The sequence below is a fragment of the Sciurus vulgaris genome, assembly GCF_902686455.1.
Source record: "Sciurus vulgaris genome assembly, chromosome: 11".
NCBI lineage: Eukaryota > Metazoa > Chordata > Mammalia > Rodentia > Sciuridae > Sciurus > Sciurus vulgaris.
Genome location: NC_136472.1, coordinates 131,677,691 through 131,692,035, shown reverse-complemented (window position 1 = coordinate 131,692,035; position 14,345 = coordinate 131,677,691). Strand labels below are relative to the sequence as shown.

At 35.4% G+C, this 14,345-nt stretch overlaps 1 protein-coding gene across 1 annotated transcript in view; it reads left to right on the top strand.

Annotated features, from left to right (window-relative positions):
- LOC306639391 (uncharacterized protein) overlaps positions 1 to 14,345 on the top strand; it is a 77,943-nt gene that overhangs the window by 51,612 nt on the left and 11,986 nt on the right. Inside the window, exons 10-13 of the mRNA XM_079102869.1 lie at positions 1,572 to 1,670; positions 4,566 to 4,639; positions 5,797 to 5,848; positions 7,690 to 7,788. Coding sequence (XP_078958995.1) covers positions 1,572 to 1,670; positions 4,566 to 4,639; positions 5,797 to 5,848; positions 7,690 to 7,788 — 324 coding nt within the window. The remainder of the gene's footprint in view (positions 1 to 1,571; positions 1,671 to 4,565; positions 4,640 to 5,796; positions 5,849 to 7,689; positions 7,789 to 14,345) is intronic.

Genomic DNA, 14,345 nt, shown 5'->3' with positions numbered 1-14,345 from the left:
ACAAGGAGTTGAAGAAGGGAAAAAAAAAGTAGTGGAACTCAGTGGAGTGTGGGAAATTCACGCCATATATGAGAAGGGAAAAGTGCAGAGGTTTTAAACTGTGGGAAGAATTTGTTTTTCAAGTTCCAAAGATGAGTGAAGGAGAGAGTCAAACTTTCTCACACTTCCTGGTTTAGTCATTGTTGGAAATGAACTGAGGAAAGAAGACCTGATCCGAAAGAGCTAAGTTAATTTACCATAAATGATTAGGAATATATACAATTTAATGATATGCAACATGTTCCTACTACCTAGGACAAAAATATAGGGCAGAAACAGCAAATGCAATAATAGAAGTATGAATTGCTATGGGACATTCCCCAAAAATATTTCTAAAATTCACTTTGGAAAGATTACTTATACTTCTACATTTTATTTGAGGATATAGCCTAGGGAGGAATTCAGAGCTACATTCAAATTAACCTACAGAAATTGAAAGCTGACAAAGTTCACACTCAAACTCCAAAACTGTGAGAAATCATCCCTTCAAGACCATGTTCAAAAGCTCATTCTGACTCAGCAGGTCTTTGAATCTACATGTTCATTAAATTCTAAGGTGATTCCAAAGATCCTGGTTCACAGACATGTTTTGGAGTCAGGGAATGGATGTCCTTTTGGGAAATAAAAAGGAAAAGTATCAGTTTCTACAGTTCAGGACACAAGCAGATCAAGGGCAAGCATAAATCTTTCTTTCATTCTGAGAATATTTCTTGGGAATTGGGAAGGACTCAAAAGACAAAGATGAAGAATTTAAATAGCTAAGATGAATTTTTTAAGTTGGCAGGCAAGAGAAAGTGGAGCTAATTTAAAGAATGTAAAATCAAAAGAATTAAGTTCCCAACTCTGGGAGTTCTTTGGAAAAGCTAAAGAGAAAGGAAAATGATGGAGGACTGAAGTAGTTTAGGAAAAATGAGGAAATGGAGATAATGCTATTCACCTATATTCAGTTTATCTGTCTCAAATCTAAGTGAAATTTTCCTGGTCCAGAGATGATTTGAACCAGTAGGGACTGGAAGAATCAGGGCAAACTGCGCTACAAATTTCTCCCCTTGTTATCCAGTAGGCACCAACATAGGTAAGGTATCAATATGAGTCATTCAGATGAGCAACCCAGCATTTTTGAAGCATCAATTTTTAAAGGCAGCTAATATTTTGTTTCTATTTTCAGTATTCTCATTAATATTATTGTATTTGTCTGTTAGTGCATTGTAGTGAAACCATGTTCCCAGGTGTGTCAGGAAGGCAAAGTATTACTAGAAAAATTCTGATATATCCATACAAAACATCATGGTAAACTAGCCCTCTGATGAAAATACTTGAAAAGCTGCCAAGATATGTCACACTAGATACATTATTTTAAGCAGAATGCTTTATGTGGTTTGCCACTCAAATACCAACACTGTTACTCTTAGTGTATGTAAAAATTTCTTTGAAACTCAATAGTTTATTGATATCTGATAATTCTACAAGCTTCAGAATGCATTTTTTGATTGCTCGTCTGAACTGTATGTTTTCTCGTACATTTTTTATAGATATGAAAACACTATCTTCACACAAGAGAGGAAAAAGAAACTTTATATTGGATAAAACAGAGAATATGAGAAAAGAAGATGCACCACTTTCTCACTTGGGTATAAACAAACACAAACATGCATATGCATATTAGCTGTTATCCTAAACACATATATCTGAACTAATTAGTTCAGAAAACTCTCTTGGATGATCAAATAAGTGTCCCTTCCCCTGGAATCTCATCACAATTTGGGCTTATTGATTATAAGGCAAATGGGGGACAGAATATGTACTTATAATTTAATGGATTAAATGACTCTGACAGGATTCACTTGAGATATGTGCTGCCACATTTTAATTCAGCTTTGACATGGAATTTATAAGGGATCTTTTTTCCTCCTCTGAATGCAGATCAATGTGCTCTCCAGCATTCTGCATTTTGACATTGGTATACTTACCAATGTTTTGTATTAATGGTCATTGCAAAAATTATTCTACCAATGCAAACTTAACTGCCAATTTAACCAAATCAATATTCCTGATTTTGATTTAGTACACTTGAGACTTGTAACTTTATGAAATACCTATGTGATTTTATTAACTCTTTTCCTATAAAATAAATCCATGGTTTGCTGGATAACATTCTTTTCAGAAATTTTGATGAGTTGTAAATCAATAATATACCTGCACCTAGCAATGAAGTGTTTGCTCATATGTCTATGACATGTTTTATTTATTTTCTTCTCAATGGTGAACAATGAGAGAGAAACTTTTGCCTGCTAAGAATTTGCTCTCCCACTGAGGTTCTCCCACAGATCTCTCAGATTCTTGAAGGGTTTGAATGTATTTAAATTGCACAAAAGTGTTCATAAGATCATAAAAGAGTTACCTCAACATAGGAAGACATTGCCATAGGAGAAACTACATGGTAAATTAAAGCAACATTCACAGTTGCTGCATTTTATTACATAATGCATTTGAAACCTTGAGTTCCAGTTAGGACCAGAATCTCACATTTCTGTAAACCAGGTTCTTATTTGTTCCTTTAATTAACTTTCATTCAACACAGGTCACTAGACATTTTCTATTCTCTGTATTTCTGGAAGTACTCCCCCAGTCAGGTTGCAATCAATTCCTAGTGCACTGTTGCAATTCTCATTACACATCACAATTCATACACATGCCCCTCATTTCCACCTGCTTGAATCATTGAGGTTGGTCTGGCTCTTTATGCATATACTGCATATATGACCATCAGTTGTACATAGAACATGGATGTCCAAGCATCTTCACTTTCCAAAGACTCTTTCACAATAAAAATTCTGCCTTACTCTCTATTCTGAACCCTTTCTTTTCCTACAATGCCTTCTACCAGTTCTCCTTGCTAATCCCTGTATTGACAGACACTTTCCATTTAAACCTGGCCTCAATGTATAGCCTTTCATGCTCTCAGCATTTTATGTCACTGGCTAAAACCTGACTTTTTTTCACTTTTGAAGTGGGCATTGATCTCTACCACCAGAAAGGACTGCATCCCTGACATTATTTTTCTCCTCTAGATCTTACTGTATACTCAATTATGGGGAGAGACATGTAGTGTCTCCCCAAGTGTTATTCTGAAGTATTGGACTAGTAAATTACTCCTGAATCATGTCAATATGTACTGGGTTCAGAGAGGCACACATGTACTTACATGTACTTGAGAGGCTGAGGCAGGCTTCTGTCAGGTTTCTAGCCAACCAAGAAATTTATTGACAACTTTTCTACAAATATAATGACATGGGTTTAAGGTTTCTATGAATCTTTCCTAATACAAATTCTGCCTCACTCTGTATCTTGCTCCCCTTCTCTGTTTGAGCCATGCTCTGTAAGTTCTCCTTCCCAATTCATATATCATCAGATAAACCCAATCCATTTAAAAACTTTACTATATACAGCCTTTTATACACTCTGCATTTTCTGCTGCTGGCTGATAACCTCACTTTTGAAGTCTCCATTCATCTCAATCTAGAAAAGACTTCATATCTGGCATCTTTTATCTCTTCTAGCTCTTACCACAAACTCAAATATGAGAGGAAATAAGTAAAATTGTTGACAGCAACAGAAAGTAAAATTTGTCCCATCAAGTCCAGGAACTGATAGAATAGAAAGGAAAAGGAATGTTTACAGGTCCCATGTTTATTACCCAGTATGATAACTGGAAGTATCTGAGATAGCCCTATTGAAAACATAAGCATATTCTGACAGGAATAAGAAAATTATGAAAATCATGAAAGTTTCACAAGAAAGTAACTTCTAAAAATTTAAGATAAAGAAAATCAAACAAGTGTATAAAAAAAGCAAAAGGAGTTCATTGATAAAGATGTAAGTGTGATTACTTTTTTGGGACACTAAAGATGGGTTTAAATGGATTTTTAAAATTTAATATTTGAAGGAAGAGGAGATAGTAAACTGTGTGATGTTTCATGTTTCACTGGAAATTGAATATTTTTTTTTTTCTGAAATCTTCTTTCACCTTGAGTGGGTCAACCTGTGAGTTATTGTAGGTCTTCTACATGGTGATACCTAGTGTCTCCCAATGGTGTTCTAAAGTATTGGATCAGTAGAACTACATTCCTATGATGTCTATATGTACTGGGCTCAGAGGGGCATGCCTATAATTGCATGACAATTACAGGCATACAATTCCTTGAGAGGCAGATGTAAGCCCTGGTCAGGTTGCCAGCAAACAAGGAAATTAACAGACATTCTGTCCCAAATATGAAGACTTGGGGTTTGAAATAATTCCTATGGTGCTTGATAGGATACACATGTTCCTGCCTAAAATACAAAGGCCCACACTCCAACAATTAAATATTTGAAATAATGGCTATATTCACCTAAACTCATGCTTAATTTAAAATTATCATTGGGAAAGTAAAATCGTAGAGTTATAGTTACTGTTCCTTTTTATTTGGATACATTTTCTTTAACAATATTATAAGGTAGTTTAAATAAATCTGTGCATGTTTCAGGAGAGTCACACTTAGACATTTCAACAGAGGAAGTGGAGGAGAGACTCCATGGCACTGGATTTAGCCAGCAACAGGTATGCATACATGTCATTTTGAATTCCAAATATCTTCCTTCTTTTGTTTCCAGGAGGGAAATTAGGGCAAATGACATAACCTAATACACTTTGGGCATCCAACATCACAATTTCATAGTTAATTGTACAACATTTAAGTGGTCATGAATCTGAAAATAGTTTTAGAAATCAAGGTGGATTAAAGATAAACTTTATGCAAGAAATTGGACCAATATTTTAGAATACTGTTTTGTTTTAAACTGTGTAACATCCTTAAATGGTGAGAGATGGAGATTGAGAAGTTATCAGTTGACACTATGAACATATGTAAATGTAATGACCAATGAACACATTCATGTAAAATCATCTTCATTTCCAAAGGATCACCACTGAATCTCACATTACCTGCCATCCATGCCATAGTTAAAGAAATCATATTCCATGATTTCTAGTGTCCTGATTAAAGAAGATAAAAACTACAAAGCAGACACATACCTTCTGGTTAATAGAACCAAAACCATACTTTACTGATAATTTACAGAAAGTATCTATCAGGTTTATGTTCTTTCCCTTCAAGAATGCAAAAGAATTACTAAACATTATCTGTTACCTCTTTACATGATGTTTGACTAAAGTACTTTGATACAATTGTTGGGATGTTATGAAATATTGGAGGTGTCATTTTGCCTCCTGGTTCTCATATTGTATGTGTCAGCCAGTGGAAGATTTGCATGCCTTTCAATAGATTTCTCTTCCACAGCTGCATGTGGGTTCTTGCAATAGGCAGGTTTGTCATGGAGATGGGTCTGGTGCATTGTTTATATCTGAGCATCACGTCTGAAAATGAGCATGATACACATGCTAGTTTCATTCAGTATCTCTGCAAGGAGAAAGAATACACTCAAACAATGATCACAGCTTACATAAAAATATTTGCCACATATAAATAAAATGTAATCATTAAATGATCTCAAGAACACCACAAAATAAGGGACTGAGTGGGAAAGCTCAGCTTCATCAATACTACATATGATTGTGTCTCCTGTGCAAAGTATTGTTGCATATAATTTAATGGTCTTATTTCCAATTCCAATGATTTCACATATATGAGAAGGTGATGTCCAAAGAGTGATGATGAAATCTATATGCAAGTAATTATCACTATTATTGTTTTCCAGAGTGACTCTGAGCAACATGCAGAGGTGTGTGCTTTTTGTGGACATGCAAAAGGTAAAAACCACATAGGATCCAAAGTACCTGGCAGAGAATATTGCCAAAAATATGGGCACTATTATGTAGTAAATGCTCAAAGAGTGTGTTACCTAGCTATTGAACAAAAGAGAAGGTACAGAGTGGCATAACATACTAGGTTTCAGCCACAGGTTTAATTGTGGGTATTGGTAAAGAAGAGAATGGTGAATTTCCTTTAAGGTATGCTTTTATCTCAGGTAAATTAGAAATAAGAAAAAGAAAAAGAGGAAAGGAAGACTGAGAACTACAGTAAGTACACAGAGTCAAAAAGGAAAAAGAATCAGTGGTTCTTAGGAGAGGTTGGGAAATTCAAGCCCCACATGAGAAGGGAAAGGATCAGTTTTTTCACACTGTGGAAAGAACTTATGAGTTTCAAGTTCTCAAGATTAATGAAAGGGAATATAGATCTGTCTCAACCTTGGTGAGTTTTTCACAGTTGGAAGTGGATTGAGGCATGAAGACCTGATCCATAAAACTAAGTTCATTGACCAACACTGAGAGGAAATATATAAAATCTAATGATTGCAACATGGTGCCACTCTCTATGACAAAAAAATATAAGATAGAAACAGCAAATGGAAAATTAAAAAGACATATGAGTAGTCAAGGGGAATCCCCCAAATTCACAAGTATCTAAAATTCACTTTGGAAAGATTACAGATCCTTTGAAAATTTAATTTGAGGGAACTCCAAGGGAGGAATCCAGAGCTGCATTCTCATTAACATAGATGATGAATTGGAAGCTGACAAAGTTCACACTGGAACTGTAAAACTGTGTGGAATCATCTCTGGGGACCATGTTCCAAACCTTCTGACTCAGCTGGTCCTGGCTTCAACATGTCTGTTACATTCTAAGGTGATTCTGTTGATCCTGGTCTGCAGAAAACACTATTTGTTGCCAGAGAATGGAAGTCCTTTTGGGAAATACACAAGAACATTTCCTGGTTTCTAAAGTTCAGGACACAAACACATCAAGTTCAAGCATAAATCTGACTTTCATTCTGAGCAGGTCTCTTGAAGACTGGGAGCAACTCAGAAGATAAGATGGCAAGAGCATGTGGCTAAGATATATTTGTTAGTTTGGCAGGCAAGAAGGAGTGGCAAAAAGTCATACAAAGAATGAAAGATGCAAAGACACAAGCTCCCACCTCATATTTTTCTTTAGAAAACCTAAAGGGGAGGGGAAATGAGAGAGGAATCAGGAATTATGATGAAATGGAGAAAATGTTCCTCAGCTCTTTTCACTTTGCTTTCAAATGCAAATCTGGTGTAGAGATGATTGGAACCCATGGGGGCTGCAAGAATCAGGGCAACCCACAGCTCCCAATTTGTCCCCTCCTTATCTAATAGACACCACAATGTGTGAGGCTTCCATATGTGTCATTGAGGTGAGAGAACTTGGATTTTTGAAGCATTCATTGTTTAAAAGAAAGCTAATTTTCCTTAGGTACTCTTCTTATAATCATCATTAATTGTTTTGTTTCCATCAGTACTTTATTGGTTTGCTGTTGGAAAACCAGGTCTTCGTCATGCCAGAATAGCAGGATATTAGTGAGATATCTTTGGAACTCAAGAAAGCAAATGTTAACACCTGAGAGACTCGAACAAATACATGAAATGCCACTCCAGATTCATTTTTAACCAGAAGCCAGTAAGCAGATTATTCCTAAAACACCATCACTGTTACTCTTAGTGAATTTACCATTTACTATGAAACACAAGAGTTTATTGATATCTGATAATTCTGTAAGCTTTCAGAACACTTTTGTTTTGGACCGCTTCCCTGAACTCTTTATGCATTATCAAAATTTTTTTCACAGATATGGGACCATACGCTTCACACAAAAGAGCAAAAAGAAACTCAATGGTGGTGAAACAAGGGGACACAGGGAAAGGAGATGCATCAGTTGCCAGCATGGGTATGAACAAACATAAACAACCAAATGTGTATTAGCCATTATTCTAAACACATATCTAAGCTGAGTAGCTCAGAAAGCTGTGTCAGATGAATAAACAAGTGTACCTTCCCCTGGAATCTCATCACAACTTTGGACTTAGTAATTACAAGGCACATGACAAACAGGAAATGTACTTATCATAAAATGGATTAAGTGATTCTGAGAAGATTCACTCAAGATGCCAGCTGCCACATTTTCATACTCCTTTGACATTGATCTCTGCGTCCCTCTTTCCTCCTCTGAATACAGATCACTGTGCTCTCCAGCATTCTCTATCTTGCCATTAGTATATATGCCAATATCTTTGTGTTAATAGTCACTGCAGACTGGTTTTTACCATTGGATACTTGACTGCAAATTTTTCAAAATGTCTATTCCTGACTCTGATTCAGAACATTTGAGTCTTGTGGCTTTTGTCAACACATATATAATTTATTTATTGCTTTCCTGTAAATCACATCTCTTATTTACTGAAGAACTGTCTATCCAGAAATTTTGAGTAAAAGTTATAAATTGAGAATATCCTTGCACAGAGCAATGAAATGTTTGCTCATATTTCTTTGACATGTTTTGTTTGTTTATCTTCTCAATGGTGAACAATGAGGGAGATCAACTTGCATGCTAATCAGTTGTCCTCCCACTGAAACTCTCCCACAGATCTCTCTAATTCTCATGTATGTTATTAATATGCAAGTTCAAGTTGCACAAAAGTGCTCACCAAGATCCTAAATGAGTTTCCTCAAAATAGAAAGCTATTGCCCTAGAAGGAACTACATGGTAAATGAAAGCAACATTCACAATTGCTCCATTTTTTTACATGATAAAGTGGAAACTTTGAGATATGATCAGGAGCAGTGTCTCACATTCCTGTGGCCCAACTTCTTTTTTTGTTCTTTAATTAGACATCATTCTACACTGGTTCCTGAAAGTTTTCTATTCTCTGTATTTTGGAAACATTCCCTCCAATCAGTCCAGCATCTACTTCATAGATTACTGATTTCTTCTCATTATTCATCACCATTCATGCATATGGTCTTGATGTCTACCTGCTGGTAGTTTTTAGGATGATCCTGGTCTTATGCTTTTACTGCATATAGGACCATCAAGTCTGTTTAGAACATGGAAGTCTCTGCACCTTCACTTCTATAGGTAATTTCATAATGAAAATTCTGCCTCATCTGTATTTTTATCCCTCTCTTTCTGCCTGCAATATCTTCTCTCAATTCTCCTTGCCATTCCCTATATGAATGGCCTCTGTCCATTTTAACCCTGTCTCTATGTGCAACATTTCATGGTTTCAGCATTCTTTGTCACTGGCTGACCACCTCATTACTGAAGTATCCATCCATGTCTATCTCTAGAAAAAAGTGAATCCCTATCTCCTTGCATCTCCTCTGCTTCTTAGCACAAACAAATTATGAGTAGAGATACCTAGTGTCTCCCAAGTGGTTTTCTGAATTATTGTTTCAGTAAAATTACTTCTCAGTGATATCAGTATGTCCTTGGTCCAGAGGGACACACCTGTAGTTGTAGCTACCTTGGGGCTGAGACAGTGTCCTCTCAGGTTTCCAGCCAACTTAGGAATTTACAGACACCCTTTCTTCAAATATAAATGAGTAGTTTTTGAAAGAATAGCTACAGAACTTGCCAAGGAAGCACATGCCTCTGGGTAAAATACACGACAATAAAAAAATTCAAACATTAGATGTATTCACCTAAAACTTACCTTAATTTAAATTTTTCACAGTCACTAAAATTTTTTTATGCTCAATAAAAACATTATCTTCAACCAGTCATGCATCAACGTCATAGATGACTGATGCCTTCTCATTATTCATTCCATTCATGCATATGGCCTGACGTCCACCTGCTTGTAGCATTGATATTGATCCTGCTCTTCATGCATATGCTGCACATATGACCATCAGCTTTCATTGGAACTTGGATGTCCAAATATCTTATACTTCCTATGAATCTTTCTTAATACAAATTGTGCCTCACTCTGCATCTTGTTCATTCTCTCTCTGAACCATCCTCTGGAAGTTATTTTTCCAGTCCCCATATCATGAGATAAAAACATTGCATTTAAAAACTTTTCCGTACATAGGCTTTCATTCTCTCAGAATTTCCTGTCTCTGGCTGATAACCTCAATTTTGAAAGCTCCATTCATCTCCATCTAGAACAGAATCATCCCTGGCACATTTTAACTTCTCTACTCTTTCCACAAACTCAAATATGAGGGGAAAGAAAGAAAACTCTTGAGAGAAACATGATGTAAAAGTGATCCCCTCAAGTCCAGAAAATGATGGACTAGACAGAAAAAGAAATATTTACAGGTCCTATGTTTATCATGACCCTTGAACCTATTCATGTAAAAACAGCTTCATTTTCAAAGTCTCAACATTTGATGTCACGTTACCTGTCATCCTTTCCAGAGTTAATGGTATCATTCTCCATGCATTCTAGTGTCTTTGGAGGAAGATGACAAGGTCAAATTGGACACAAAAGTGCATGTTAATGGAATCAAAATCATTAAGAATGAGTACTTTTCTGTTATTTGCAAACATTATCTGTTTAAATTTCCTGAAAGAAATGAATGAGTGAAATGAAATGAATTAATTAAACATATTTATTATACCTATTTGTTCAGTGTTGCATCAAAGACCTTGGATTAAATTATTATAAAATTATGACACATCAAAAGTGTCTTTTTGTCTGCTCTTTCATGTGGTCTGTTATTAGGTGGAGGATTTACATGCTTTTCACAGATTTATCTTCTACTGTTACTTGTGCTTCCTCCTAGTGTGTATGTTTATCATAGGGATGTGTCCTGGGCAAGTTTTATATCTGAGTATCACACCTGAGAATGAGCATGTTCTACATGGCCATTTCACTCACCAGCATCTCTATATGGGGAGAAAATAAAATTCATCAATGATCACAGCTTAAAGCAAACATTTATCACCTGTAAATAAAATGTATACTCTAAATGATCTCTAGAACACCACAAAATGAAGAGATTAGGTAGGAAGTAACAATTTTTATCTGACAAAATGAGATCTTTGTTATAATAAAAATTTTAAGACATATTTTATAAGGAATAAGAATGAAAGACATGGGAGTAAACAGAGATAGAAGAAGAAATGAGCAGGAAATTCAATAAAAATTGAGAAAAGAAAGAATTTAAAATGAGATCTTAAAAGGTTTTTGGATAGCAACTAAAAAAATGGAATGAATTTCTCATCAAAAAGAATGGTCCTCCGAAACTAAACCAGTAGGACATACACAATTTTAACAGATCAATATCAGGCAATGAAATACAAGAAGCCATCAAAAGCCTGCCAAGCTTAGGAAAAGCTGAGGACAAGACAGATTCTCAGCCGAGTTCTACAAGACCTTCAAAGAAGAACTCATCCAATACTTCTCAAAGTATTCCAGGAAATAGAAAAGGAGGGAACCCTACCAAACTCATTCTATGAAGCTAATATCACCCTCATACCCAAATCAGACAAAGACACATCAAGAAAAGAAAATTTTAGACCCATATCCTTGATAAATATAGATGCAAAAATACTTAACCAAATCCTGGCAAACCATATCCAAAAATATATTAAGATAGTGCACCACAATTAAGTGGGGTTCATCCTGGGAATGCAAGTTTGGTTCAACATCCATAAATTAATGAATGTAATCCATCTTATCAATAGACTTAAGGATAAGAATAATATGGTTATTTCAATTGATGCAGAAAAGCATTCAATAAAATACAACACCCCTTCATCCTCAAAACACTAGAAAAAATAGGGATAGTAGGAACATACCTCAACATTGTAAAGGCTGTTTATGCTAAGCCCATGGCCAACATCATTCTTAATGGAGAAAAACTGAAAGTATTCCCTTTAAAAACTGAACAAGACAGGGATGTCCTCTTTCACTTCTATTCAACATCATCCTTGAAATACTATCCAGAGCAACTAGACAGACAAGAAATTAAAGGGATATGAACAGGAAAAGAGGAACTCAAGCTGTCACTATATGCTGATGACATGATTCTCTATTTAGAGGATCCAAAATGCTCCTCTGGAAAACTTCCAGACCTCATAAATTAATTCAGGAAAATAGCAGGATATAAAATAAACACATAGATCTAAAGCATTTTTATACATAAGTGATGAAACATCTGAAAGGTAAATGAGGAAAACTTTGTTCACAATAGCCTCAAAAAAAAAAAAAAAAGTACTTGGGAATCAGTCTAACCAAAGAGGTGAAAGATCTTTACAATGAAAACTACAAAACATTGAAAGAAATTGAAGAAGACCTTAGAAGATGGAAAGATCTCCCATGTTCTTGGATAGGCAGAATTAATATCATTAAAATGGCCATACTTCCAAAGGTGCTATGCAGATTTAACACAATTCCAATTAAAATCCCTGAGACATTTCTCATAGAAACAGAAAAAAAGCAATCATAAAATTCATCTGGAAGAACAAAAGACCCAGAATACCCAAAGCAATCCTGGACTGGAAGGATGATGCAGGAGGTATCACAATAGCAGACCTTAAGCTCTACTATAGAGCAATAGTAACAAAAATGGCATGGTATTGGTACCAAAATAGACAGGTAGACCAATGGTACAGGATAGAAGACATGGAGACATACCCACATAAGTACAATAACCTCATACTAGACAATGTTGTCAAAAACTTATAATGGTGAAAAGATAGCCTCTTCAACAAATGGTGCTGGGAAAACTGAAAATCCATATGCAGTAAAATGAAATTAAACCCCTATCTCTCACCCTCTACAAAATTCAACTCAAAATGAATCAAGGATCTAGGAATTAGACCTGAGACCCTTCACCAAATAGAAGAAGCAGTAGACCCAAATCTCCATCACATTGGCTTTGGACCAGACTTCCTTAACAAGACCCCCAGAGTGCATGAAATAAAAGCAAGAATCAATAAATGGGATAGATTCAAACTGAAGTTTTTTCTCAGCACAGGAAACAAACAATAATGTGAAAAGAGAGCCTACAGAATGGGAGAAATTCTTTTCCACACCCACTTCAGAGCACTCATCTCCATAGTTTATAAAGAACTTAAAAAATTTACACCAAAAATACAAAGAATGCAATCAATAAATGGGCTAAGGAACTGGGCAGACACTTCACAGAAGAAGATATACAAGTGATCAATAAATATATGAAAAAGTGCTCATCATCCCTAGTAATTAGAAAAATGAAATTAAAACTACCCTAAGATTTCATCTAACTCTAACTAGAATGCTTATTATCAAGAACACAAGAAATAATAAGTGTTAGCGTGGATGTGGGGGAAAAGGCAAACTCATACATTGCTGGTGGAATTGCAAATTTGTGGACCCTCTCTGGAAAGCTGTGTGGAGATTCCTGAGAAAATTTGGAATGGACCCACCATTTGACCCAGCTGTCCCACTTCTTGGTTCATACAAAAAGGACTTAAAATCAGCATACTACAGAGATACAGTCACATCAATGTTCATAGCTGCTCAATTCACAATAGCCAGATTGTGGAAACAACCGAGATGCCCTTCAATTAACAAATGGATAAAGAAACTGTGGTATATATACACAATGGAATATCACTCAGCTATAAAGAAGAATAATTATGGCATTTGATAGTAAATGGATGAATTTTGAAAATATGCTAAGTGAAGTAGGCCAAGCCCCAAAAAACCAAAGGCTGAATGTTTTCTCTGATAAGTGCATGACAATATATAACAAGAGGGGGGATGATGTGGGAAGAGAAGAATGAAGGAACTTTGGATGGTGTAGAAGAAAATGGGGTGGGGGATGGAAAGAGTAGAATGAAACAGTTTTACCCTATGTATATGTAAAATTACATGAATGTTGTAAATCTACATTGTGTACAACCATATAAATGAAAAGTTGTACTCCATTTGTATACAATGAATCAAAATGCAGTTTGTAAAAATAAAAATGATTTTAATAAAAAAGGAAGAAAGAAGGAGGAAAATGAAATAACTTCAAAACCCCCTACAAAAAACAGACAAAAAAATCAATGACATCAACAACAAAAAATTGAGATTTCTATTGTACTAGTGTTATACAAAAGAAGATCCAGGATTTCCTATTTGACAAACATAACTTTTTGGGGTTTCCTGTAGTCAAATATAATCAGATATTATTCAGCTATTTATTTGCTCTAGTCCCCAAAAGACTTGCTACTGGTATTGCAATAGCCCCTGCTTCACTCTTTCTACTGAGGATCACTTTACCTATTCTGAGTTTTTTATTCTTCCAGATGAATTTCATAATTGCTTGCTCTGTTTCTGTAAAGTACATCATTGGGATTTTAATTGGAATTGCATTGAATCTGTATAGCACTTTAGGTAGTATGACCATTTTAACAATATTAATTCTGCCTATCCAAGAACATGGGTGATCTTTCCATCTTCTAAGCTTTTCTTTAATTTCTTTCTTTTGTGTTCTGTAGTTCTCATTGTAGAGGTCTTTAAA